General features: G+C 40.5%; 1 protein-coding gene across 2 annotated transcripts in view; it reads left to right on the top strand.

The window, feature by feature from the left end:
- The window catches only part of SGSM2 (small G protein signaling modulator 2), a 507,471-nt gene that overhangs the window by 169,648 nt on the left and 314,569 nt on the right, over window positions 1–23,254 (top strand). For both annotated transcript variants that reach the window (XM_073565606.1, XM_073565605.1), the window contains exon 2: window positions 14,672–14,747. In XM_073565606.1, coding sequence (XP_073421707.1) covers window positions 14,672–14,747 — 76 coding nt within the window. The remainder of the gene's footprint in view (window positions 1–14,671; window positions 14,748–23,254) is intronic.

Here is a 23,254-nt window from a genome sequence, read left to right as displayed (position 1 = left end):
CTCTTGTCGTAAGTCATTTTCACCGTACACAGTGACGAAACGGAAGTACTTACATCTGTATCTGTTCTTTCCTAAAAGCAGTCTTTTATATTTGTCAGCTTTAAGCACCATGTTTTTTTTTTTATCTTGCTGTGACATGGCATTATTCATAAAGGAACAAAAACAAATGAATATTCCATGCTTTATAAAAAGGAGATTGTGTTATATGGTTAGAACAGAGACTTCAGTTAGAGTATTTTTCTGATCTGAAATTGTAGAAGTTTTGAAAAATACAGAAGTATCCATCTATAAGCACTTAGTCCTTAGTATATTATTCTCTTTCAAATATTTTATTAAAGGGGTTGTCTGTTAGACGACCCCATAGGTGCCCGTGTTCTCAGAATAAAATACGAAAAGCAGTGAAGGCGTTCCAGCGATGTCAACACTGTGCCTCCTAGTGCACACGTGACAATGTTATGTCACATGAGTGCTGCAGCCAATCACCAGTCTCTGATCGGCTGCTGCTCATCAATATTCCTTCATAGCGGATGTCCTCTTTGCCAAAATAGCAAAGGTTGCAGCCGGCCAGTGGATGCTGATTGTCTGCTGCATTCATATGATGTAATAATGTCATGCGTGCGCCGGTGCCGGCGGTTACTCAAGGACTCAGGCATTTAAGAAGGGGTTGTCCAATTTAACAATATATTCAAGTTTGAGGTTTGGTGTACAGATTCAGTAAACTTTCCAAACTAAGTAACAATAAGTACAGAATAAACCAAACGCTACTGTGCGGCAATGAGGCAGTGACCCAAGATCGTTCAACTCAAATGTCTTTATTTTGTCAACTTACAAAAATAAACTCAAACTTTATCCTTCGATTCACAGCTGGATCGTCCATATCAATCCATTGCCGTGGGCAACTGCACCACCATGGAACTGGTGGATGCGGCAATGGCTTTGTTCTCTCTGGTAGTGGTCTGTGTTCAGTCTCACACAGACATGACATACACAGAGCCCCTGCTCTGAAGCTTGCAAAAAAACAACAAATACTGACACACCCAAACCTTAACTGAAAGTTTAACCTTTTAGTGACAGAGCCAATTTTCTACTTGATGACCAAGCCAATTTTTACAAATCTGACCACTGTTACTTTATGAGGTTATAACTCTGGAACACTTTAATGGATCCCTTTGATTCCGAGATTAATTTTTCGTGACATATTTTACTTCATGTTAGTGGTAACATTTCTTCGCTATGACTTGCATTTATTTATGAAAAAAACGGGAATATGGCGAAAATTTTTAAAATTTAGCAATTTTCAAACTTTTAATTTTTATGCCCTTAAATCAGAGAGATATGTCACATACAATACTTAATAACATTTCCCACATGCCTACATTACATCAGCATAATTTTGGAAACAATTTTTTTTTTTGTTTTGATGTTATGAAGGTTAAAAGTTGAACAGCGACTTCTCATTTTTACAACAAAATTTACAAAACCACTTTTTTTTAGGGACCATATCACATTTGAAGTCACTTTGAGGGGTCTATATGACAGAAAACACGACAACATTCTAAAAACTCCAGGTGCTCAAAACCACATTCAAGAAGTTTATTAACCCTTTATGTGCTTCACAGGAACTGAAGCAGTGTGGAAGAAAAAAATGAACATTTAACTTTTTTTCACAAACATTTTACTTCAGAACCAATTTTTTCCATTTTCACAAGTGTAAAAAGAGAAAATGAACCACCAGATTTGTTGTGCAATTTCTTTTGAATACCTCAATACCCCATATGTGGGAGTAAGCCACTGTTTGGGCGCATGTCAGAGCTCAGAAGGGAAGGAGCGCCGTTTGACTTTTTCAATGCAGATTTGGCTGGAATTGAGATCGGACGCCATGTCGCGTTTGGAGATGTGCCTAAACAGTGGAAACCCCACAATTGTAACTCCATCCCTAACCCCAGCACACCCCTAACCCTAAACCCAACCCTAACCACAAACCTAACCCTAACACACCCCTAACCCTAATCTCAACCCTAACCCTAATGCCAACCCTAACTTTAGCCCCAACCCTAACCTTAACTTTAGCCCCAACCCTAATGGAGGGAGAGATCCGTCCCACTACCTTCCTACAGATCTCTCCAAAAGTAAAAGCCCATGCCAGGTTTTGTAAATCTGACTTGTTCAAATAGCTTTCTTTTTTATTTTGCATTGTAACCACATTTGTTGCTGTAATTACCATGCTCTCCAGTGGATTCAGTATGTTTTTATGCACATCCCGAGGGACACGTAATGACCTTTGTATATGATCTCCCTCAGTGCCTCACACTGTCTTAAAGGGAGCCTATAGCATTGTACATGTAGTCCGATAGCTGGACATCATGATATAGAGAATGACATGTTGAGCAGAATGATATATAAGATTATTGGAGAAGATTCAATGTAATCTGTATTTTATGCATTGAGATCCTTGATGTTTTCATGCAGGAGTCCACTGGGTGGTCCTACTAGTGATTGACAGCTAGTGATTGACAGCTACCTGCATTCACAGACATACATGGAAGACTGTCAATCACTGAATAATTTACTGAAACTTCCCTCATAAATGTATAGTGCTCTGTAATATCCTGCCTGTGGATCAGATATAATTTTCAATATGTCATGTGCCATTGAAGTCATTACCGTAATGGAAAATAACAAAAGATATGGAATATGGATCTCATTTGTTTGTAGAAATACATGTGTGGTCAATGCAAATGACTGGCACATAACTTATTCGTTCCAAAGACCTTACAAAGGACCAGGGGGCACTCATTATGGGTGAAAGAAAGCTAAATAGGAAAGGGTTCTTTACGGCTAGAGCAGTCAGACTGTGCAAAACCCAACTGCAAGAGGTAGTAATGGCAGACAATATAACAGCTCTTAATAAAGAGCTGGATACTTTATTACAACAAAAGGTATTGTGAGCTATAAATGATCTAGCACTAGAGAATGAACAACTGGTGGAGAAAGGTTGAAAATGATGGATCTAGGTCTTTTTTTAACCTAGATAAAGAGAGGAAAAAGAATAATATTAAAAACAAGGACAGGGAGAGGAGGGGAGATGGGAAAGATGAGGCAGGTATTTAAGATGTGGGTATTGAATTATGTAATATACCAGCATATGCAGACTTTAGTTGCAGACTGCACTGCATTAGCAGATGACCTCCAACAGTACCAAAGAGGAAGATAGCCGAATGCTATAGCTCCTCAACTGGAGAAAATGGTAATATCACGGCAATTCCCAGAAGCAGATAGTAAGTCTATAAACACCCAGTCCAAGTGTGTCAATTAGAGCCAAGGGAAGGTTGCCACTGGGTCCAAGAGTCAGAAGGATTAGGAAGGCAAAGCTAACTGCAGAGACCTTCTGCAGCCAGATGCAGTGCGACTGTCTGCAGCCTCTAATACACCCATGACATGAGGTTATGGAGTGGCCAGCCCAATCCCTGGACCTTAATCAGATAGAACACTTGTGGGGTGTCATCAAAAGTGCTGTTTCTGAGGCAAAGTCAAAAAATGACAAAAATAAGTGGGATGTAGTCTGAGCATCCTGTTCTGGAATAACAGGTGACAGGGGCCAGAAGTTAGTTGACTCGATGCAACACAGATGTGAAGCAGTTCTAAAAAACTGTGGGTATACAACTAAATATTAGGTTAGTAATTCACAGGAATGCTGAATCGTCATAAAAGAATAATACTTGTTGTGAGTTTGTAAAGACAAATGCAGACACTGCTATTTTTTAGAACAGCCCAATGTTCATTTTTTATTTTCTGTGAAGTAGTTAAAATTCTATTCATTTCTCTTCATGTTTTGAATTAGAAAACAGTGTGCAATGTTCCCAATGCTGGAAATAAAAACTAGTATAAAGATTTTGTGATTAACTCATGTTTTTGAACACACTTCTGTTATTTTGAACACTTCTTTATGTATATATTTTATAGCTGTAATTTTTATTGTGATTCATAAAGTTTAACAAACATGATAAATATAATACAAACACGTTTTTGTGAAAATGTAGATTAGTGGAAATAGAGTGCGGTAAAACTTATCATTTTTAGTGTGCATCTAGCAAGAGACCTGAAATCACCTGGGGTGGCGCTGAGAAAGTCAGATGGATGGTTAAACTCTGTTTTTGCTGAAATGCCACAGCATTTTAGAGAATAACATACCTGACGGTGCAGTTGTACCAATACAGATATAAGATGCCCAAACGAGATAGGTGTTGGCCATAAAGCTTGTTCGGCTGACAACTATCCGACTTCCAACTACTATATCCCATCTTCACATGCATGAACATTCCTCACTTGAGTGTTAATATGTTTTTAATGGGGAGAGGGGACACAGCCAATGAGACGGAGGAGTGGCAGAGGATCAGTAGGTGAGTATTTGCTATTGCTTATTTGTTTCGCACACTGGAGCCATATAGTAAGTTAAAGGGGGGGAGTCCTGGAGGCAACTTTAAAGTGCTGTACAGAAAAACAAGCTTAGGTCGTAATTAATTGACATTCATGCTGTTTGTTGCTTACATTGAGTCGCTTCTAGAGCTAGAGTGGATATATAGTCTGGGCAGTTTATTGTCTAAATTAGTTATACAGATATTTATAAATTAAGCAATTTGTCCCAACCTGCACCACTATGTTATATAGCCCATTTCCACGATTCCATGTTCTTGATGACTCATATAAGCATGCAAAAAATCTTTTATCTTCGTCACTTAGTATATTCTGATCGCTTTGCTCTATTCCTGCAGGACTTTACTTTAACCAGAACAGTCCAGCCCCAGATGGTGTAAAAACACTCCATTGGGTGCAATGGATGGCTACCTCAATCAAAGTCACCTTAACAGCACCAGAAGTGAGTGGGCCATGATTAGTTTACATGGGGGCATGATTACAGAGACTGAGGTCAGATTGTTCTGCGTTTAGTCACATCAGACTTGAGCTAAGTGGTTAACATATTCCAAGAAACCGGAGAAAACTTTTTTCTATGGCTGAGGCATCAATGATATGCTAGAAATTGTAGAATAACGCTACTATATAGCTTAATGGTGGCAGTTTGGGAGGCTTGAGGTCACACATAAGTTCTATTTAATTCATACAAATTATTTCATTTTATTGCACGTTCTAACCATCTGGCATGGTGCCAGTTCTTCCAGGTCAGTTGCCTTGACAACCATGCCGGGAGAGTATCGGCCGCTGGTCCAATGACTTAGAATTGAACCTCTGCGTGATAGTTGTTCAGCTTGGTATGGTTGCTATGGCAACTGTACCAACTAGTGTGAAGTTACAGCGCGCCAGATGGTCTGGATCAAGGAAGTGATCACTGTAAGTGATCTTCTCAGATGGGAGAATAAAGAGTACCAGGTGTCCAACTCTTCTGCTGGACCATGCAGGGGTGCTTCATACGTGTGTCCTATCATGACATCTCATATTTAGTAGTACATATAAATTAGTCCTCCAGGCAAATACCAGCTAGATTATGAGTCTGCTCATTATTCCTTATGCTTGTGCCAAGCATGTCAAAATGAACTTGTCTGTAGAATTTGTAGTCTTATGTTGGGCAGTATACAAGTACCCAGTGATGTTCCAGATCCAAACAGCTTGAATAAGGGCAGCAATATTGTATTACCCGATAAAAATACCACTGGATGTCATCCTGCCATCTTCTCTTCAACTATTTTGTCACGCACGAGGCGTCCCTATTGCCTGTGTTTAATTCTTTCTTATGTTGGCAGGCACTGCCCCACACTCTACATGTTGCTTCTTTCTGTCAGTTATTAGTTACAGCCGTTGTGCAGGCACATTCGCGGGTACTACACAACACTACTAGGGGAACAGACCAAGTGAATCGAGGAGATCTCTTCACGTGTGATCACATTCCAGGTCGATACCACCGATGGACATTTCCTTTGGTATTTCTATTCCAAATAACAATAAAAAGAAATCCAATTAGATTTAAAGCAACAGAGATCTATTCATTACAGCGACAATAATCGAAAAAACACTCCCTGTGTGAACAGTGGCCAACGCTTTAAAACTATACAAGCAAAACAAGTTTGAAGTTAAGAATAAAACACACTTCACTGCGCTTATGCTAAAGAAGTAACAGTTGAATAAAGGCCAAAAAACGCAACAACCAAGGTTATAATTAAAATATAACCTTTATCTAGATTGTAAGCTTGCGAGCAGGGACCTCACTCCTAATGTCACTGTTTGAATTGTCTTAACTTGTATTGAATTTATTGTCTGTACATGTCCCCGCTTAATTGTAAAGTGCTGCGGAATATGTTGGCGCTATATAAATAAAAATTATTATTATTATTATTATTATCTGATGTTGCACACAGTTACTGATAAACAGCGGTGATGCTAAAATTACACAAATTACACAAACATTGTGTGAGTTAAGCTCATTAGCCCCTAGAAATGGAGATGAATAAAGGCCAAAAATCACACTCAAGGCAGAGATTACAATGGCACACACTAGCTGACAGATGGTGGTGAGGAAGTAGTTAAACCACGCTCATTGCACTTAAGCCCACATCAATGGGGGACGGCAATTTTGGACACTTACTTGCAGTGATAAGGTGCCGGGTTGCCGAGTTCAGCTTTCAGGCAATGAAGCAGCGTGTGACATGTGGGAGTGCGCTCTCAGAGCTACGCTGGTTGATAAGATCCAGCTGACAGGCGAGGACAGGGAGCAGGCAGTGTGTAGAATTTATTGTTTTAAAGTTTGAAGTTAAGCTGGAGTCACACATAGCGACTTACCAGTGTCAGGATCGCTGGTAAGTCGCTATGTGATTGCTGGTGAGCTGTCACACAGACAGCTTCACCAGCGATCAGCACAGAGACGCCGAGCGCGCGGCGTTGCTGTGTTCGTTAGTTACCAGCGCGCTGATGCATGGAGCTGGTAACTAACGTACACATCGGGTATCTAAGGGACATGCGTCCCTTAGATACCCGATGTGTACATTAGTTACCAGCTGATCGCTGGTCTCCCGCCTGTCACACGCAGCGATGCGTACAGGCCAGCGGGAGATCAGCGACGAAAGAAATGTCCACAGGTTTCCTGCAGCGATCAGCGATACCGGCAGGGGGGCCAGTCACTGATCGCTGTCACACACAGTGATCTCGCTGGTGAGATCGCTGTTGTGTCACAAAACTTGTGACTCAGCAGCGATCTCGCCGCTATGTGTGACGGGGCCTTTAGGCTGTCTCAGCTTTTCCTTATCAGCCAAATACAAGCTCCATGCACAGTGGATACACTCTTCAACATTAAAATTGCAACACCAAGAAGGAAAAGTTGTGAAATGAAGGGAATCACAAGGTCGATAGACATGTTAATAATATGCAATTGAAAAAATGGAAGGAAAGTTTTCAAAACATCTGAATTCATTTGGTATTGATTATGAACACCATGTGCAGGAATCCCGCACTTGTGTCGGCATTTTATCAGTGAGGTTATCAATGGTTATGTGAGCAATATTTTACCATGCAGAATGCACTTGGGCACACAAATCATCAAGATCTGCTGTTGGCAGCTCCCTTTGCAATTGCTGACCAATGACATCCCAGATGTGCTTGATGGGAGACAAGTACGGAGACACTTCAGACCATGGTAGCACGTTTAGGCCACACAGCAAGTGTGGTGACCTGACATTGTTGTGTTGAATTGTTAAACAGGTTTAAAAGAAAGAAAAAAAGAAAAACAGCATAGTTGGGGAGCTGCAGGAATAAAATGAGAGAAAACACTAGCCACATATGACCTGATGACAGGTTCTTTGTAATGCACCTACAATGTTGTCTCGCTACTCTCTCTTTATCAGTCTGTGATAACAATCTACTCATCTTCTGTCCAATTACGGTTCTCCTCCAGAATTCTCATTCCCTAAACAGTCCTCTTAAGTATCAGATTGCTAATGTTTGCAATCCTTAGGTATTGCAATAATTTGGAAGCAAGTTTGAACATAGGGCAATGGTAGGTTGCTAACTTTTGAACAAGACAGTAACTGATAATAGAGAAAAAAATAGAGTATATCACAATTTAAATGTGTTTATATTGGTGGAAAAACTTAGGGAAGATGATAGAGCCTGTTGTTCATGCTTGGAATCCAATAGTCTTCCAATGATGAGATTGGATAAACCTATAAAATCCCCCTTTTGTAACTAAACATGCGAATAAAAAGAGATTATTGGAATGTAGACAACCTTTTTTCATGTGCGCTACGCTACCACCTAGCAAAATTAAAAACTTTGCCATTACACTGAGTGGCAAATAATACAGGGATCACATCAGCATTATTGGTTCTGTTATTCTGTTCCGTATTGGGAACAGGAAACTGGAATTCGTGGCGGAAATGGATCTGTCACATGACAAACACTGTTGGCACCATACAGCCCCCATTGACTTTAAATGGGGTTTGTAAGGTTTCCATCATGGTGTTTGTCATTATTATTGAAAAAATAGCGCTATATGCTTCTCTGATTGTTCCAGTAACAATGATGGGGCTTCCATGCAGCCTCAATCGCAGATGTGAACTCAGCCTGATGTATTGTGACATTACAAACTGCTTTAATACGCTATAAGCTTGTAAATTCCACAAGGTGGCAAAGTATAAAAATTGAAAACCATTTAGAGAAGGAAGAAAAACATTTCTAAATATTGTATTGGAGTGAAAAAATAAGGTTGTAAAAATGAGAACCATCTCACACATGAATAATGTCAGCTTTCTGCAGGTGTGAAAAATAAAATAGCAAACTCACAGAGCGGAAAAAATCTCAGTAAAACGGAAGTAGAATATGGAGTAAAATATAACAGAAACATGGCACACAAGAGCGTAAATGTCCATCATCCTTCAAAGCTCTCATATATGAATGAGCAGCACAAACATACCTTATACACACAGTAGGGTTCTGTTTACCTGTACAGTCGGTCACTATGATAGTGAACGTGACAGGTTTGTTTTGGAAAATGCTCTAAATGGAAAAAATGAAATATGAGTGTAGAGATTTAGGGTGAGGGTGATGAGTGTAATCTCTTCTGTATTATGGCTCAGTTTTCTACTTTCAGGCCATGATCATACTGCGTTCAGTATTTAGTCAAATATTTTACATCAGTATCTGTAAGTCAAAGCCAAGAGAGGAACAATAAGAGGAAAAGTATAATAGAAACACGTCACCACTTGCACATTTTTCACCCACTCCTGGTTTTGGCTTACAAATACTGATGTTTAAAATACTGAACAAATACTGAATGTGGCCTAAAAAGATCAACAGACAAATATTGTTTTCTCTTCTTTTGTGTTAAATGGGTTGTATAGGACTATTTTATTTTATCTACTGTGAGTTAAAAAACTTACAGGCAGGTAGTTGCTAACTGAGACAAGTACCTGCCTGTTCTATCCAGTGCCAGCTAAGAGAAGGTCACCGAGAGCTTCTGCCGGTGATTCAGCTGCTCCACAACAACAAAACAGCTCTTCTTCTTCTGGTCCGCTCTGTTGATGGGGCATGACTGTCAGCGTCATGCTGATTGACAGCCAACTTCCTGTAGTTAGGCTGTCACGCCCCGTCAACAGAGCAGAGCACAAGAGAAGCTGCTGCTCTGGTGAACTAATGTCAGTGGAAGCCGCTGAATCGCTGTCAGGAGCAGTCTGTGACCACTCTATGTTGGCACAGATTTGCGCCAGGCACAACATGAAGCAAAAAATTTAAATTGTCATCGATAAAAATTGAATGATCATATAATGTTATTTTTTCGGCAGCTTCTGGAAACAATATATCATAGCCAGACCACCGCAGGGTAGTTGAGTTGTTTCCACTATATGCAAGACTTCCAAAGCTCAAAAAATACCAGTAATGCATGACATAAGGACAATGATAGTAGAACACATGGAAGAACCTGACCTGACGATGGTCTCTGCTCATCTCTGTGTTATCATAAACCGTATCTGTTTAGTCAAAAAAGTAGAGTTTTCATTTGTTCAGGTTGGCCATAAATCTGTGGGGCCTAATTAAATGAAGGCCTCTCTAATATATCTAAATGGCATGAAGACAACTTTGTTCAAAGTTAACAGATTGTTAATGGACGAGGGTGATTAATTGTGATATTGTGGTTCTTAAAGACAAAGTGGATAACCCCTTTAATTCAATGTTCCTACAGAATTGGGTAGGAAGCTGTGAGCACTTTTGATTGCCAGGTACTCCTTTAGTAATACTTCTGCTGTGCCTTAGGCCCGATTGACACTTCTCGGAAACATCAGTAGATGTGGCCTGACCGCCGGGTCTCCTGACCTGAGCTAACGGCTGTATGTATGCCTGTGAAGCTGTTAGCTCAGGTCAGGTAACTCGGTGGTTGGCCTAGGTCTTCCGCTACAGTCCGTGTTTCACATATGTCTGAAACTGGCCATACCCAATAAAATTATAGTCACAGATCCAAAACCACTGACAGTCAACAAAGTAGCAGCCGCAGATTCGCTTTAAAAAAGCAACCACGGTCCCCAGAAAAGCAACAGCCAATATTAGATACCAATGATAGACTGCAATAATAATGACAGCCAGGAACTGCCAGCTACAGAGAACCAGTGGCTGCCACCATTTTCCAGTATCAGACATAGCACAAGGATGTCCTTGATCTACCAAGAATAGTAGCAGTGGGGTGTTGCTTTTCCTTTTTGATATCAGTAGTGCCCCCCCAACTAATAATGAATATACGGTCCTCCCGGCCTTGTCCCCAGTGGTAATAGCAGTGGGTTCCCAATATCCCCTAGTATTAGTGATAACAGTATGGACATTCTCCACCTTTGCTCCTGTATCGGTAGTATCATCCTATAGCCATGCTGACACTCATTAGTCTGACAACTGGTTTATGGCTGTCTTGTTTTTATCTTCGTTAGCATTCAGTTGAATTAAGGCTTTTTCTTCTCTGTATCCTTCCCTCCTTCTTTTCTCTTTTATGGGCGCTAGAGATCACAGACCTATGATCTCTTATGATTGTATGACCATAAAGAGCTGCATGAGATTGATTTCATTCCTTTACTCACCAACCGCGGATATTCTGACTGCGCGCGATAGCTGTGATCACAACTAGAGGGCTTCCCTCCTTCTTAATAACGGTGTCAATTTTGTAAATTGATTATTTCCATGGTTGCCAGGAAACCTAATTGGTTAATGAGCGTGCCTGCATGCCTGTCAGGGGAGGGAGTTAGGACAGGAAATCAATCTATGATTTCTGTATTGACTCCAGGGATTTTACGTTTAATATATGATACTACTCAGACATCTGTCATCAGCCATCAGATGGGCAAAGACTTTTCACAACATAGGATTGGATATAGAGTCAAATACAAGGAGTCTGACACGTGTAAGTGAAACCTGCTATTTCTATGTACAGTATTCATTTCAGATTGGTGCTTAAAGGAAAAAAATATAAAGAAAAAAATAATTTTAATGTGTTGTTATTTTGTCATGAGGGAAGTGCACTGAAACTGGTACAGAAATGAGAGCCTCAAATACACTAAATGGTCAGTTTCAATAAACTTAGTATAAATCAATAGTACAAGCAAATATAATAAATCTTGTATTATATCTTATCGGGGAAATATATTTTTCTTCGCTTTTGAGCCGCTTCTCCCTTCCGCATCCTGAATTGATAATTTTCTGAGAAATACAGCTAACATCTGCCTTGACCAAGACCAGAAGGATTGCCAGTTCACTGAGTGATCAGGTTATAGTTGCCTATTGAAGTTTAGAGAGAGGAGCAGGGGGTATATGCAGAGAGAGAGAGATTGGCAGATACACAATAAGAATTATATCTCATACCAGAGCTGGATTCACAGACACGCTGCTCAGTATAGCCACATGTCTACTTTATGCTACTGATTCTTAACAGGAGAGAAGAAATCCATCATGTTTCTGTGTACTATGGAAGATATCATGGCAGCTGGTATATACTCACTAAGTCAGAGACAACCTGAATTGACAGGTGTATCAAGGTTTGGAAGCAGAACAATGCATCTGCTGTGTAGATGAATTAGACACCTGGAAAGCACAGCACAAGGGATAAATCCTACCTTAGACATTCCACTTTGTAGTGTAAGAAATCAGGAGGTAAGGTCCTGGATGGCTGATATGTGTCACCAAGGTGGTTGGTCTCGATAAGGTAAAGTCTGTACCATTGTCACTAGATTAGTGACAGTGCTTTAATTTGACTAGATTTTGGGTCTGGGATTTAGGAGCATCCAAAAGAGTCTTGGTGAAAACGCTGGTTGTTTGCATAATCCAGCCCAGGGTTTACAGGCCTAATAACAGCAGCTGGGTTAGCTCAGCAGTGTAGAGTTGCGCTGAAGCTGAACAGGGATGTGTTTTTCTGGTCAATGTGTTTAAACTGCTGATGCTTCTAAGGCCTGAAATACTGAGATTGGTGAACCTGCTATATTACCTTGTTTCATTGTACCTGAAGGAAGAACTGATTATGTTAATGCCTTTACTGGAGAAAGCCTGTTTTTGTTTTGTAGCTGTAAAGTTTATGATGTACAATAACCTTTATACTGTTTTGATATAAAAACTCTGCCAATGTGTATCCAAACTTCTATCAGAGAGATAAAACCCTAAAGAGTGAGGTTCATATTGTACAATCCCCCTCAAATTCAGTTTTGTTGGGTTCTATATAGTGGGCCGTCATTCATCGAAGCCATCTTATAGATATATTTTTTGTATATTCATGACTAGATCACCTTAAAATCACTTACTGTGAAGTTAGTCTTAGGGATTATTTTGGTCTTCCACCCTTTTTATAGACATTAGGCATTAATCAGATACTAAAGTCTAATTAGGGTGTTATTTACCAAAGGAGAAAGACGTAATCTGTTATTCATAAATATAACTCATGTACCTCTTTAAAGCCGAAGATATAAAGCGGAAAGAAGCGGTGTCTGCACTCCAAGGTCATCCAGTTCACTTCTGATGTCACAACGATGACTGGTGTAATTACGCTGAATGGCATGTCAGAAAATGTAATTATACAGTATATTGAGTTTGTTTCCTGTTATTTTTGGATCTAAAGAATACGTCAGGTTCCTGTAGTCGATAATTAGCATAATACATTTCTATGGTCAGGATATTTTCCTTCACAGTGTTCACTACACAGAGCCGTTAAGATTAACGCTATGCAAACTCCCATCACAAATCTATATCATATATCGTGGCATGTAAAAGTTTGGACACCTCTGGTCAAAATTACTATTATTCTGGACCTTAAAGCAAGTTGAAGATGAAATGATCTCTAAAAGGTCTAAAGTTAAACATGACACATTTCCTTTGTATTTTAGACAAAAAAAAAAATTGACATTTTTTACATTGTTAAGAGTACAAAAAGGAAAATGAGCAGATGAAAAAGATTGGGCACCTTTGGAGATTTGTGTGTTCGGATAACTTTGACCAAGGTTTCAGACCTTAATTAGCCTGTTGGGGTTAGGGCTTGTTCACTATCATCGTTAGGAAAGGCCAGGTAATACAAATTTCCCAGCTTTATATTAAAAAAATAAACCAACCTCCTCTAACCTTGTGCCAAAAAACAGCATCCCTGGCTTCTTCTAAGCCGCTGCCTAGCACTCTGAAAATGAAAATGGTGGAATCTCACAAAACCGGAGAAGGCCGTAAGAAGATAGCAAAGCATTTTCAAATAGTCCTTGTAGTCCATCAATATCTGATCGATAAGGATGTGACACCCAGTAACCTTACCGATCTGTGTTACTGATGGCTGCCAGATGTTCTCAGAATGAATAGGAATTGGATCAAATGAATAGCGGGTGGATCTGATTGTGGACCATATAGTTTAGATGGAGCTGCATGTTCCGGCAGCATGTGAGAACTTACGGCCATTGCCGGTAACAACTGATCAGCAGAGATGTTAGATGTCGCAACCCCACTGATGAGATATTGATGGCTTATCCTAACAGTAGGCCATAAAGTAAAAAGTATCAGGCATAATAAAATTGTTCATTCATTTAAAAGATATTTGCCTGTGCCTATGTATTATCATGAATGGTATTAATGGGAATCAGGGTATGTTGCTTAAAGGGGTTGTCTCAATCAGCAAGTTTGCCCCCAGTAAAATAACACCTACAGTATACTTACTTCTGGTCCCAGCACTGTTCCAGTGGAATTGGCGCTTGCTCTCTTGGGGCTCGTGTCACATTATGTCATGCGACCTCCGCCTCCTGACGAACCGGACAACGCCGTGACTTTCACTTCCTCTGATGTCTGATTCGTCCCTAGGAGGAGAGAGTGAAGCTAGCACTGATTGGGTGCTTGGATCGCTTGATGTAAGAATGTCTCGCGATCCCTGAGAGAGCAAGCACCATCACTGCTGGAACGGCGCTGGCATCAAGGGTGAGTATAAGTGTTATTTTACTGTGGGCAAGCACAATGATTCAGAAGGGGTTGTCCAAGAGAGGGACAACCTTTTTACAATTAAGTTCTGTAACAGAAAGTCTGTGTTACTGTCCACATTTTGATATTTTGGATAATTTGGAAGCTAAGAACAGCTGAGGTTCTTCTCCTGCTGAGGCTATTTATTGTGTTTGGTGTATAGAAAGCAGAAATAAAGCAATGTATCATAGCCTCACGTATGGTTTGTGTTATGTGTTTACAGGTGAAACAGATAATGGAAGAGGCTGTCACGAGGAAATTTGTTCATGAAGACAGCAGTCACATAATTGCGCTATGTGGTAAGAAGTGAACAGCTTGAATGTCAACATTACATTATTAATAGTTATCTTCCTAAAGAAGTGATATCCTGCAAGCTATTTAACCCTTGTCTAGAGCAGTATTGTGGTTTATTGTGAGAAAATGTAGAATTGTTTGATGCTGTCACTCTTTTCTTGCTTTATTCATCTTTTTATAAATTTATAAGGTGTATTTCTTTACGATCTAGAACTGGAGATCTGAACTCCTATATTTTTCCATAACCTATTTTTATTAGCTATTTTATTAACAGTACATAAAAGAAGAAAAAAATGTAAACGATGGATATAAGCTTTCCGAGAAATGTACAGAACAATCTTGTGCATGACATGATATACACTCACTGGCCACTTTATTAGGTACACCTGTCCAACTGTGTGTTAAGACTTAATTTCTAATCAGCCAATCACATGGCGGCAACTCAGTGCATTTAGGCATGTAGACATGGTCAAGACAATCTCCTGCAGTTCAAACCGAGCATCAGTATGGGGAAGAAAGGTGATTTGAGTGCCTTTGAACGTGGCATGATTGTTGGTGCCAGAAGGGCTGGTCTGAGAATTTCAGAAACTGCTGATCTACTGGGATTTTCACGCACAACCATCTCTAGGGTTTACAGAGAATGGTCCGAAAAAGAAAAAAAATCCAGTGAGCGGCAGTTCTGTGGCCGGAAATGCCATGTTGATGCCAGAGGTCAGAGGAGAATGGGCAGACTGGTTCGAGCTGATAGAAAGGCAACAGTGACTCAAATTGCCACCCGTTACAACCAAGGTAGGCAGAAGAGCATCTCTGAATGCACAGTGCGTCGAACTTTGAGGCAGATGGGCTACAGCAGCAGAAGACCACACTGGGTACCACTCCTCTCAGCTAAGAACAGGAAACTGAGGCTACAATTTGCACAAGCTCATCGAAATTGGACAGTAGAAGATTGGAAAAACGTTGCCTGGTCTGATGAGTCTCAATTTCTGCTGCGACATTCGGATGGTAGGGTCAGAATTTGGCGTAAACAACATGAAAGCATGGATCCATCCTGCCTTGTATCAACGGTTCAGGCTGGTGGTGGTGGTGTCATGGTGTGGGGAATTTTTTCTGGGCACTCTTTGGGCCCCTTGGTACCAATTGAGCATCGTTGCAACGCCACAGCCTACCTGAGTATTGTTGCTGACCATGTCCATCCCTTTATGACCACAATGTACCCAACATCTGATGGCTACTTTCAGCAGGATAATGCGCCATGTCATAAAGCTCGAATCATCTCAGATTGGTTTCTTGAACATGACAATGAGTTTACTGTACTCAAATGGCCTCCTCAGTCACCAGATCTCAATCCAATAGAGCATCTTTGGGATGTGGTGGAACGGGAGATTCGCATCAGGGATGTGCAGCCGACAAATCTGCGCCAACTGTGTGATGCCATCATGTCAATATGGTCCAAAATCTCTGAGGAATGCTTCCAGCACCTTGTTGAATCTCTGCCACGAAGAATTGAGGCAGTTCTGAAGGCAAAAGGGGGTCCAACCCCTTACTAGCATGGTGTACCTAATAAAGTGGCCAGTGAGTGTATATCAGCATCTTACACATGTCAGACGACCCATTAGTGGCTCCATATGAGTTATGGTAAATATGTCCAAACAGAAGGTGCAATCTATCAGGCAAATTAACTAAAAGCAAGGAAGTATAGACTGGAAAGAAAAGTATTGGGATAAAGATAATGCATGAAACATAGAAGGGGAATTTTAAAGAATGAAGAAAACAGATATAAAGTGGGAAGGGGTAAATGAGGGGCACTTGAGAGTAAAAAGCAGTATAAAGAACATTGGCTCTAGTAGTCGGCCAAGAAGAAAAATGTGGCCCTGCTTTAAAGGAGTTCCAGGAGCGCGATATTCAGATCTTTTTTGAACTTTAGACATACATGACTCCATATGTTTGACATGATCCATCTCCACAATCCACTCGCCAGTCACTTGCGCTGATTGTGCAGACAGCAGTAAGGAAATGTCTTAGAAGCCATTACTTGATAATAGATAAGGCTCTGGGAAGCAGTGACAAGAGAGCAGTATGACAGGCAAGTGTTAGCCTTGAGCTAGACACCTGCAAGTTGATGTTTAAACAGTATGGTAAAAAGGCCGTAAGACTGAGGAGGTCCATCCACCAAGTACAAAGCACCATGACAACCTTTGTGTTGTAATGCCAGTCTAGTTTTCATGTTTGGATAATATGGAGGATCTTTAGGTAATTCACTCATCTCATCAGGATTTGTTTTGCTTTCTTCTTCTAGACTAGACAAGCCATTGGCACTTTTTTTGTTAGAGTAAAGATTTTATGCCAGTCTGTGTCAGGCTGATTTTTTTTGCATGTTTCCCATGACCGTACAAAAGCAGGTGTTTGGTCTCCCAACATATTTAATAGTGGGCTTCATAGTAGACACCCTGGGTCGTGATGGCAGGTTGGGACAGGATTGACTCATGTTTGTGTGACTAGTGTATGCCCCCAGGCTGAAGCTAATTGGAGAAACGCTTTTAGCTAATTGTATTGAAACTCTAAGATTATTTTCTCTGGGCAGGTCTCCTGAGTCACCAAGAATGAGATTGGATAACATAGTTCTGCTAGGGGCATTCAATGCCAAGAAGATATCTTTACCCACTGTAAAATGAAATGCCAAGTTGTCAAACAAGAGGCCAGTCAGACCAATGGAGACAAACCCCATCTTGATGACTTCACTTTTATATTATAAAATACCAAAGCCTTATTCACCCACAAAACTCCTTAGTCAGACATAACCCCCCCTCACCCCAGCTCTAAACTTTGCACTTTAGCATTCTATCCCCTAATTCAAGCACAGAACATCGCAACATACCAAGTACTAGGTACCATCTTCCATAGCGGCTCCCCCTATTTGATTGAGTGTCCTTTCCCTGTTATTTCTCAGAACCCTATGTGAATTATAGGTCTGGATAGTAGTGACTGGATCTTATGCCAATTAATTGGTACGTGCAGACTGGATGACATCACTGATATCAAAAGGGAACTCAAAGAGAGAAATCATTTAAGTAATACACTGTAAATGATGTGCTATCACTGGCATTGGGAATTCTTATCCTATCCTACAAAGACCATTGAGTAACCCTACAAAGCTCTGCTAATGGTTATGATCTTTAATTAGGCAACCTACAGAAACAACCCTTAACATATACTCTGCTGCCCCTGACCTCCCCTCGTAATGTAATTCTCTTAGCAAACTCTTTGATCATGCCATCTCCTTCTGTTCTACCCCCTATTGCTTTCCGGATACATCACCCACTCGCGAAGGATTTAGCTCCTTTCTAATTCCCTTACCTCTTGTATCAGCCCTATATTATTACTGCTTGTAAGGTACTATGGTCAGTTTTCATTCTGTTTACCTTTTCACTGATTTTATGTGCTTATTCCAAAATATTTCATTATGTAAAGCAATATAAAATGATGATAATTCTGATACTAGGTTCATGGTATTTCAGAACCATGGACAGCTCATAGGCTATCCATATTTGGTGATCTATGCCTCTTCCACACATCCACATTCTCATTTATGACCTACTTTACACACGTACCGTATTTACTCGTGTATAAGCCGACCCCCCCCTAATTTTGTCACAAAAAGCTGGGAAAACTTATTGACTCGCGTATAAGCCTAGGGTGGGAAATGCTGAAGCTACTGGTAAATTTCAAAAATAAAAATAGATACCAATAAAAGTAAAATTAATTGAGACATCAGTATAATACTTATAATGCTGCACAGTGAGTGGCCCCTTATAATGCTGCACACCAGATAATGCTGCACAGTGAGTGGCCCCCCTTATAATGCTGCACAGTTATTGGTGGCCCCTTATAATGCTGCACAGTGAGTGGCCTCAATGCATTCTCATATTGCACAGGTAGCTAAGGTAATCCAGTCATTTAGCTGCTGCCGCTGCCTCAATTAAAAAAAAACAAACAAAAAACCTATATACTCACCTCATCGCTACCGCTGCTCATCAGCATTGCTGGCTCTGCAGTGCTAACTACGTCATGGCGCCTTCTGACCTGAACGTCACTGCCAGAGGACGCAAGACAGCAGAGCGACGCACAGCGGTGGAACGGGGGACAGGTAAATATGGCTCCCCCCGTCATACTCACCTCTCTGGCATGTCTCTGCAGCCCCCCGTGCTTGTTTCATGTTGGCGCGCTGTTCTTCCTGCTTTCTGCGGTCACGTGGTACCACTCATTAAACTCATGTATATGCGTATATTCATGAGTTTAATGAGCGATACCACGTGACCGCTGAAAGCAGGAAGAACAGCGCGCCAAGAACATGGAACAAGCACGGGGGCTGCAGAGACATGCCAGGAGAGGTGAGTATGATCTCCGACACCCCCGCTCCCCCTCCCTGGCCGACCCCCGGTATATGACTCGCGTATAAGCTGAGAGGGGGACTTTCAGCCCCCAAAAATATGAAAATCTGGGCTGAAAATCTCGGCAATCTATGCAATGTCTATAGACAGTGAGCTACTTATCACAGAAGAGGGTGGAGTCAGACCAGGAGGTACATGCTGCTGTAGTCTAGCAATGCTAAGCTTCTGGTACTAAACCAATCATTGAAGGTAAACAAAACCGCAGAGCTTGATATGTGTTTTAACCCCTACAGCATGCTGCCTTCAGATTACATGGCAAAAAACTGCTGACAGATTCCCTTTAATAAGCCTTGCAACATGACTTAAAGTACATATACTCTGACCTCTCGGCGCCATAATTCGACAGCCGAATGGTTAACTTCTACTGATTGGTGGACGTTTAAATGTCTGTTTACACAGACAGACCAAAGTAAAAGATGTGCCTAAATTGCTCATTGAGCATTGGCTGCCATAGGTGTTGGCAGTATGAGTCCTGTTTACACAGGACAATGCACCGCTGGGAACAGTGATCCTTCATGCCACACAACAGATTATTTCACCCAATGAACAAGCAGTTTGCTTGTATATCTGGTGATCGGCAGCTTGTTTATAAAGCAAGATATGTGCGTTTTTATCAATGCTCGTTCACGATTATCTTGCTGTGTAACTGCCCCTTTAGGAGAAGAAGCTAAACTCGACGCTCAGTTTGCAGACTCGTGTTTCTGGGTTTTTGCCCATCATTTTTGCAAAGCTGGACATCTGATTTGGCTACCTGATTCCATTAGTGGTTTCATTACAGCTGTAGAAACAAAGGAAGTAAACCATTGGGCAACAATTTACTCTGTTACCACACTGAGTTTTGGAATTAAGATATATCATGCACATACTTGTTCAATGAAAGCATTTGCTAAACCCTTCATACATGGTTCAGTTATGAATTTTATCAAGATAATATGTTTAATCATATCCTTATTGGAGCTGCATGCAAAGTAATGAATCAAACTAATAAATGTAGATTCTGTATGCAGTTTAGGGCCATGAATGACAAGGTCCACCATTGAGGGGCAGAGAGACTGTGCGTTGGACATCAGAGGGGCAGAATTCCTATTTACCGTAGTCTGTCTTTTGTTTGAGATTCATAGTCACTACATGAAACAAGGGTTGAGAGGGTAGCAGATTCCTGAGTCCGAGTGACAGAAATGGAAGCACTACGTGGCGAGGGCATTGTCTTCTCCCTCTGATCTCTTCCGCTTGCTAATCCGTCTTTCATATCCTAATTAATATGACTCAGGCAATGCTTTTAGCAGCACAGTACATTGTGTACCTGCATCTTAGCCTCCACGACAAAGGTCTAATCAGCATGAAAAAAAACCACAAAATGGTACTTCATATGGGAGTGAAAAAAAGACTAACGATAATTTTTTTTTTCCAGACCAGTTTTCACGTGGACAATGAACAGATGTGTTCTGGATCATTTCCTCATTACTTGTTGCAATTTTCTGGATGAATATAGAACCACAATGTTTATTATACATTATTTTCAGGACAATACCTTCTAGGTAGATTTATTCTTGAAGTATGTGGTTTTCTGATAACAAACGCTATCAGCGCTGCAATAGATGATCTAGAAAGTGACATTGCATTAATGGGGAGTGCCGGAGTATCCCAGGGATTTTATACTACTTTATATATAAACCCTATCCTGGTATTACACTTTGTCATTTCTTATTTTTACTGTAAAGCCTTTTGGCTAATATATTATTGCACTTAGATCTAGGTCTACATGAAAATTTGGTGGCACAACATTAACCCCTTCTCTCCTCATTGTTTACTTTTATGTCATAGAGCAGATGTAAGTAGCAGGCTCAGGAGCTAAGCCCGCACCACAAAAGACAGATGCCGTCTGTGTTACACAGTCTGAATTTGCCTTTTCCAGCAGCGACTGGAGCTATCTACGATCACTGCTCTTAACCAATTAAATGCTGCCTCTGGTCGTTAACAAAGGCATTTAAACAGTGCAATTCAGCCTGGACATCTTTTTTGCACACCCATAAACTTTCCCCATGTGACACAATCGCAGGGTATCAATGGGTTGCCATGGCAGCTGGGGCCCTATTTGCTTCTTAGGAGACTTTGATTAGGGCTACTGAAGTATTGCAGTATATAGTTTAAGAAATGAAATCTTCACAGGTTCAAGTCCCCTATCAGAATAAAAAAAAAATCCAATTCACCCCTCTTCTTTTTCACAGTTAAAAATAAAAAAAAACATTTTATATATGAAAAAAAAAAAAAAATTGGTATTGCCGCATCCATAAAAGTCCGATTTTTGAAAATATAAAATTGTTTAATAAGTGATCAAAACATACTGGGTACAACAAAATTAAATCTACTGCTAGGTGCGCAAAAAGAAATCCTCATATAGCTCCATTGACGCAAACAAATTCCTTTTTTTTTACTAAGTTTAGAATTTTTTAAATCACTTACCGTAAATAATTAAAAAAACTTATGCTTATTTAGTATGTCTGTAAATATACTGACCTGGAGAATCATGTCACATGGTAATTTTTATCGCTTATTTAGCTAAAAAAAACTGTGACAGATTTGTGGGGGGTTTTTTCCACCATTTTACCACACTTACATTTTTTTCCTTTTCTCACATTTTATGGTGAAATACATAAAGTCATACTAAACTTCAACTCGTCCAGTAAAAAACCAAGCCCCCATACTGCTATGCCAAGAGAAAAATATAAAAGCTATGGCTTTTAGGACAAAGGGAGGTAAAAACAAAAGCTAAAAAATAAAAATTGTCTGCATCCTTACAAAGGCCCTTAAAAAAATTGTGTATGTGTAACTATGTCATCATACAGAAGCTGAAGTGCTGATTAAAGCATTTTTTCCCTTTCTCTTTGTCTCCGCTCTGTTGCTGAGATATGGGCTTCTGGATTCTATTGCACCCAATATGCAAATATATCCTTCAAAATCCATGTTTCCACTCTATGATGCTGCCCAATCATAAGAAGGCAGTATCATAGAGGGGGAGAAAAAAAACCAAAGCCTACAGAGAAAGCGGAAGCAGGATTTCTCAGCATGACCTAGTGAAACTTGATATGCCTAACTTGATCATGCTGAAGAGTTCAGCAAAAGACAGATAGAAAAATTAAAACTCCCATCAGTTTAAGCTCACTATCGGATTCTGAGTGAACTGATTCCACAGCCAGAAATGAGGATCCAAGAGCCTTAAAAGCCACAATGGCTATTGAAACTCAGTAGATAAAAAAAAGAAAAACATTTTTGTACTTCAAATTGCATTGAAATAAAAATTCCCCAATAGGAGCACGTATCTTTTAATGGTAAATTCTCAGCATGGTTTTATATGTAATCTGAGGACAGCATGCAGTAGCAGCTGAGATACTGAATTCAGTGATGTCATTTATTAGGCTGTTGTTTAGTTACATAGATGCAACTTCTAAGGAAAAGAATGCAGCACTCGCCAGTCAGAAAACATTCCGATGTCCTTTTATTTCACCATTCGTGGTGTAGACAAGGTTACGGACATACAGGGTTAACGAGTCATGCGGGGGAAAGGAAGACATGTATTGGATATGTTGTTTACTTACAATTCATGTTTTATCACTAGGAGATTACTGCCCTGACCAGTGGTCCAACCTCGTCACCCCTCCTCTGATGTGCTGCTTACTGTCTATAGACAATGTACATAGAGAGCCTCGTGTGGGTGGGGCTAGCTTTCTGAGCTCCGCTACCCGCTTTCTGTGCCTTAAAGAGGTTGTCCACTACTTTTTCATTGATGAGCTATCGTTAGGATAGGTCATCAATGTCTGATCGGGCAGGGTCCAACATCCACCACCCCCGCCGTTGAGCTGTCACTGATTGATTTGAAAAGGAGGCGGATGTGTAGTACCCTGCCGCGGCCACTATCAAGAGACGGGGCAGCCTAGCAAGTGACTATTTCTGGCAGGCATCAGCCACTGATAACAGCTGATCTGTTATTGAACCCTGACCAATCAGACATTGATGACCTATCCTAAGGATGAATGTGATGAACTGTGGTGCTATGAAGCAAGCAA

The sequence above is a fragment of the Dendrobates tinctorius genome, unplaced genomic scaffold (genome assembly GCF_039654945.1).
Source record: "Dendrobates tinctorius isolate UK_male_01 unplaced genomic scaffold, ASM3965494v1 ptg000016l, whole genome shotgun sequence".
Taxonomy (NCBI): domain Eukaryota; kingdom Metazoa; phylum Chordata; class Amphibia; order Anura; family Dendrobatidae; genus Dendrobates; species Dendrobates tinctorius.
Note: the sequence above shows the minus strand (reverse complement) of the source record. Positions and strands in the feature narration are given on the sequence as shown.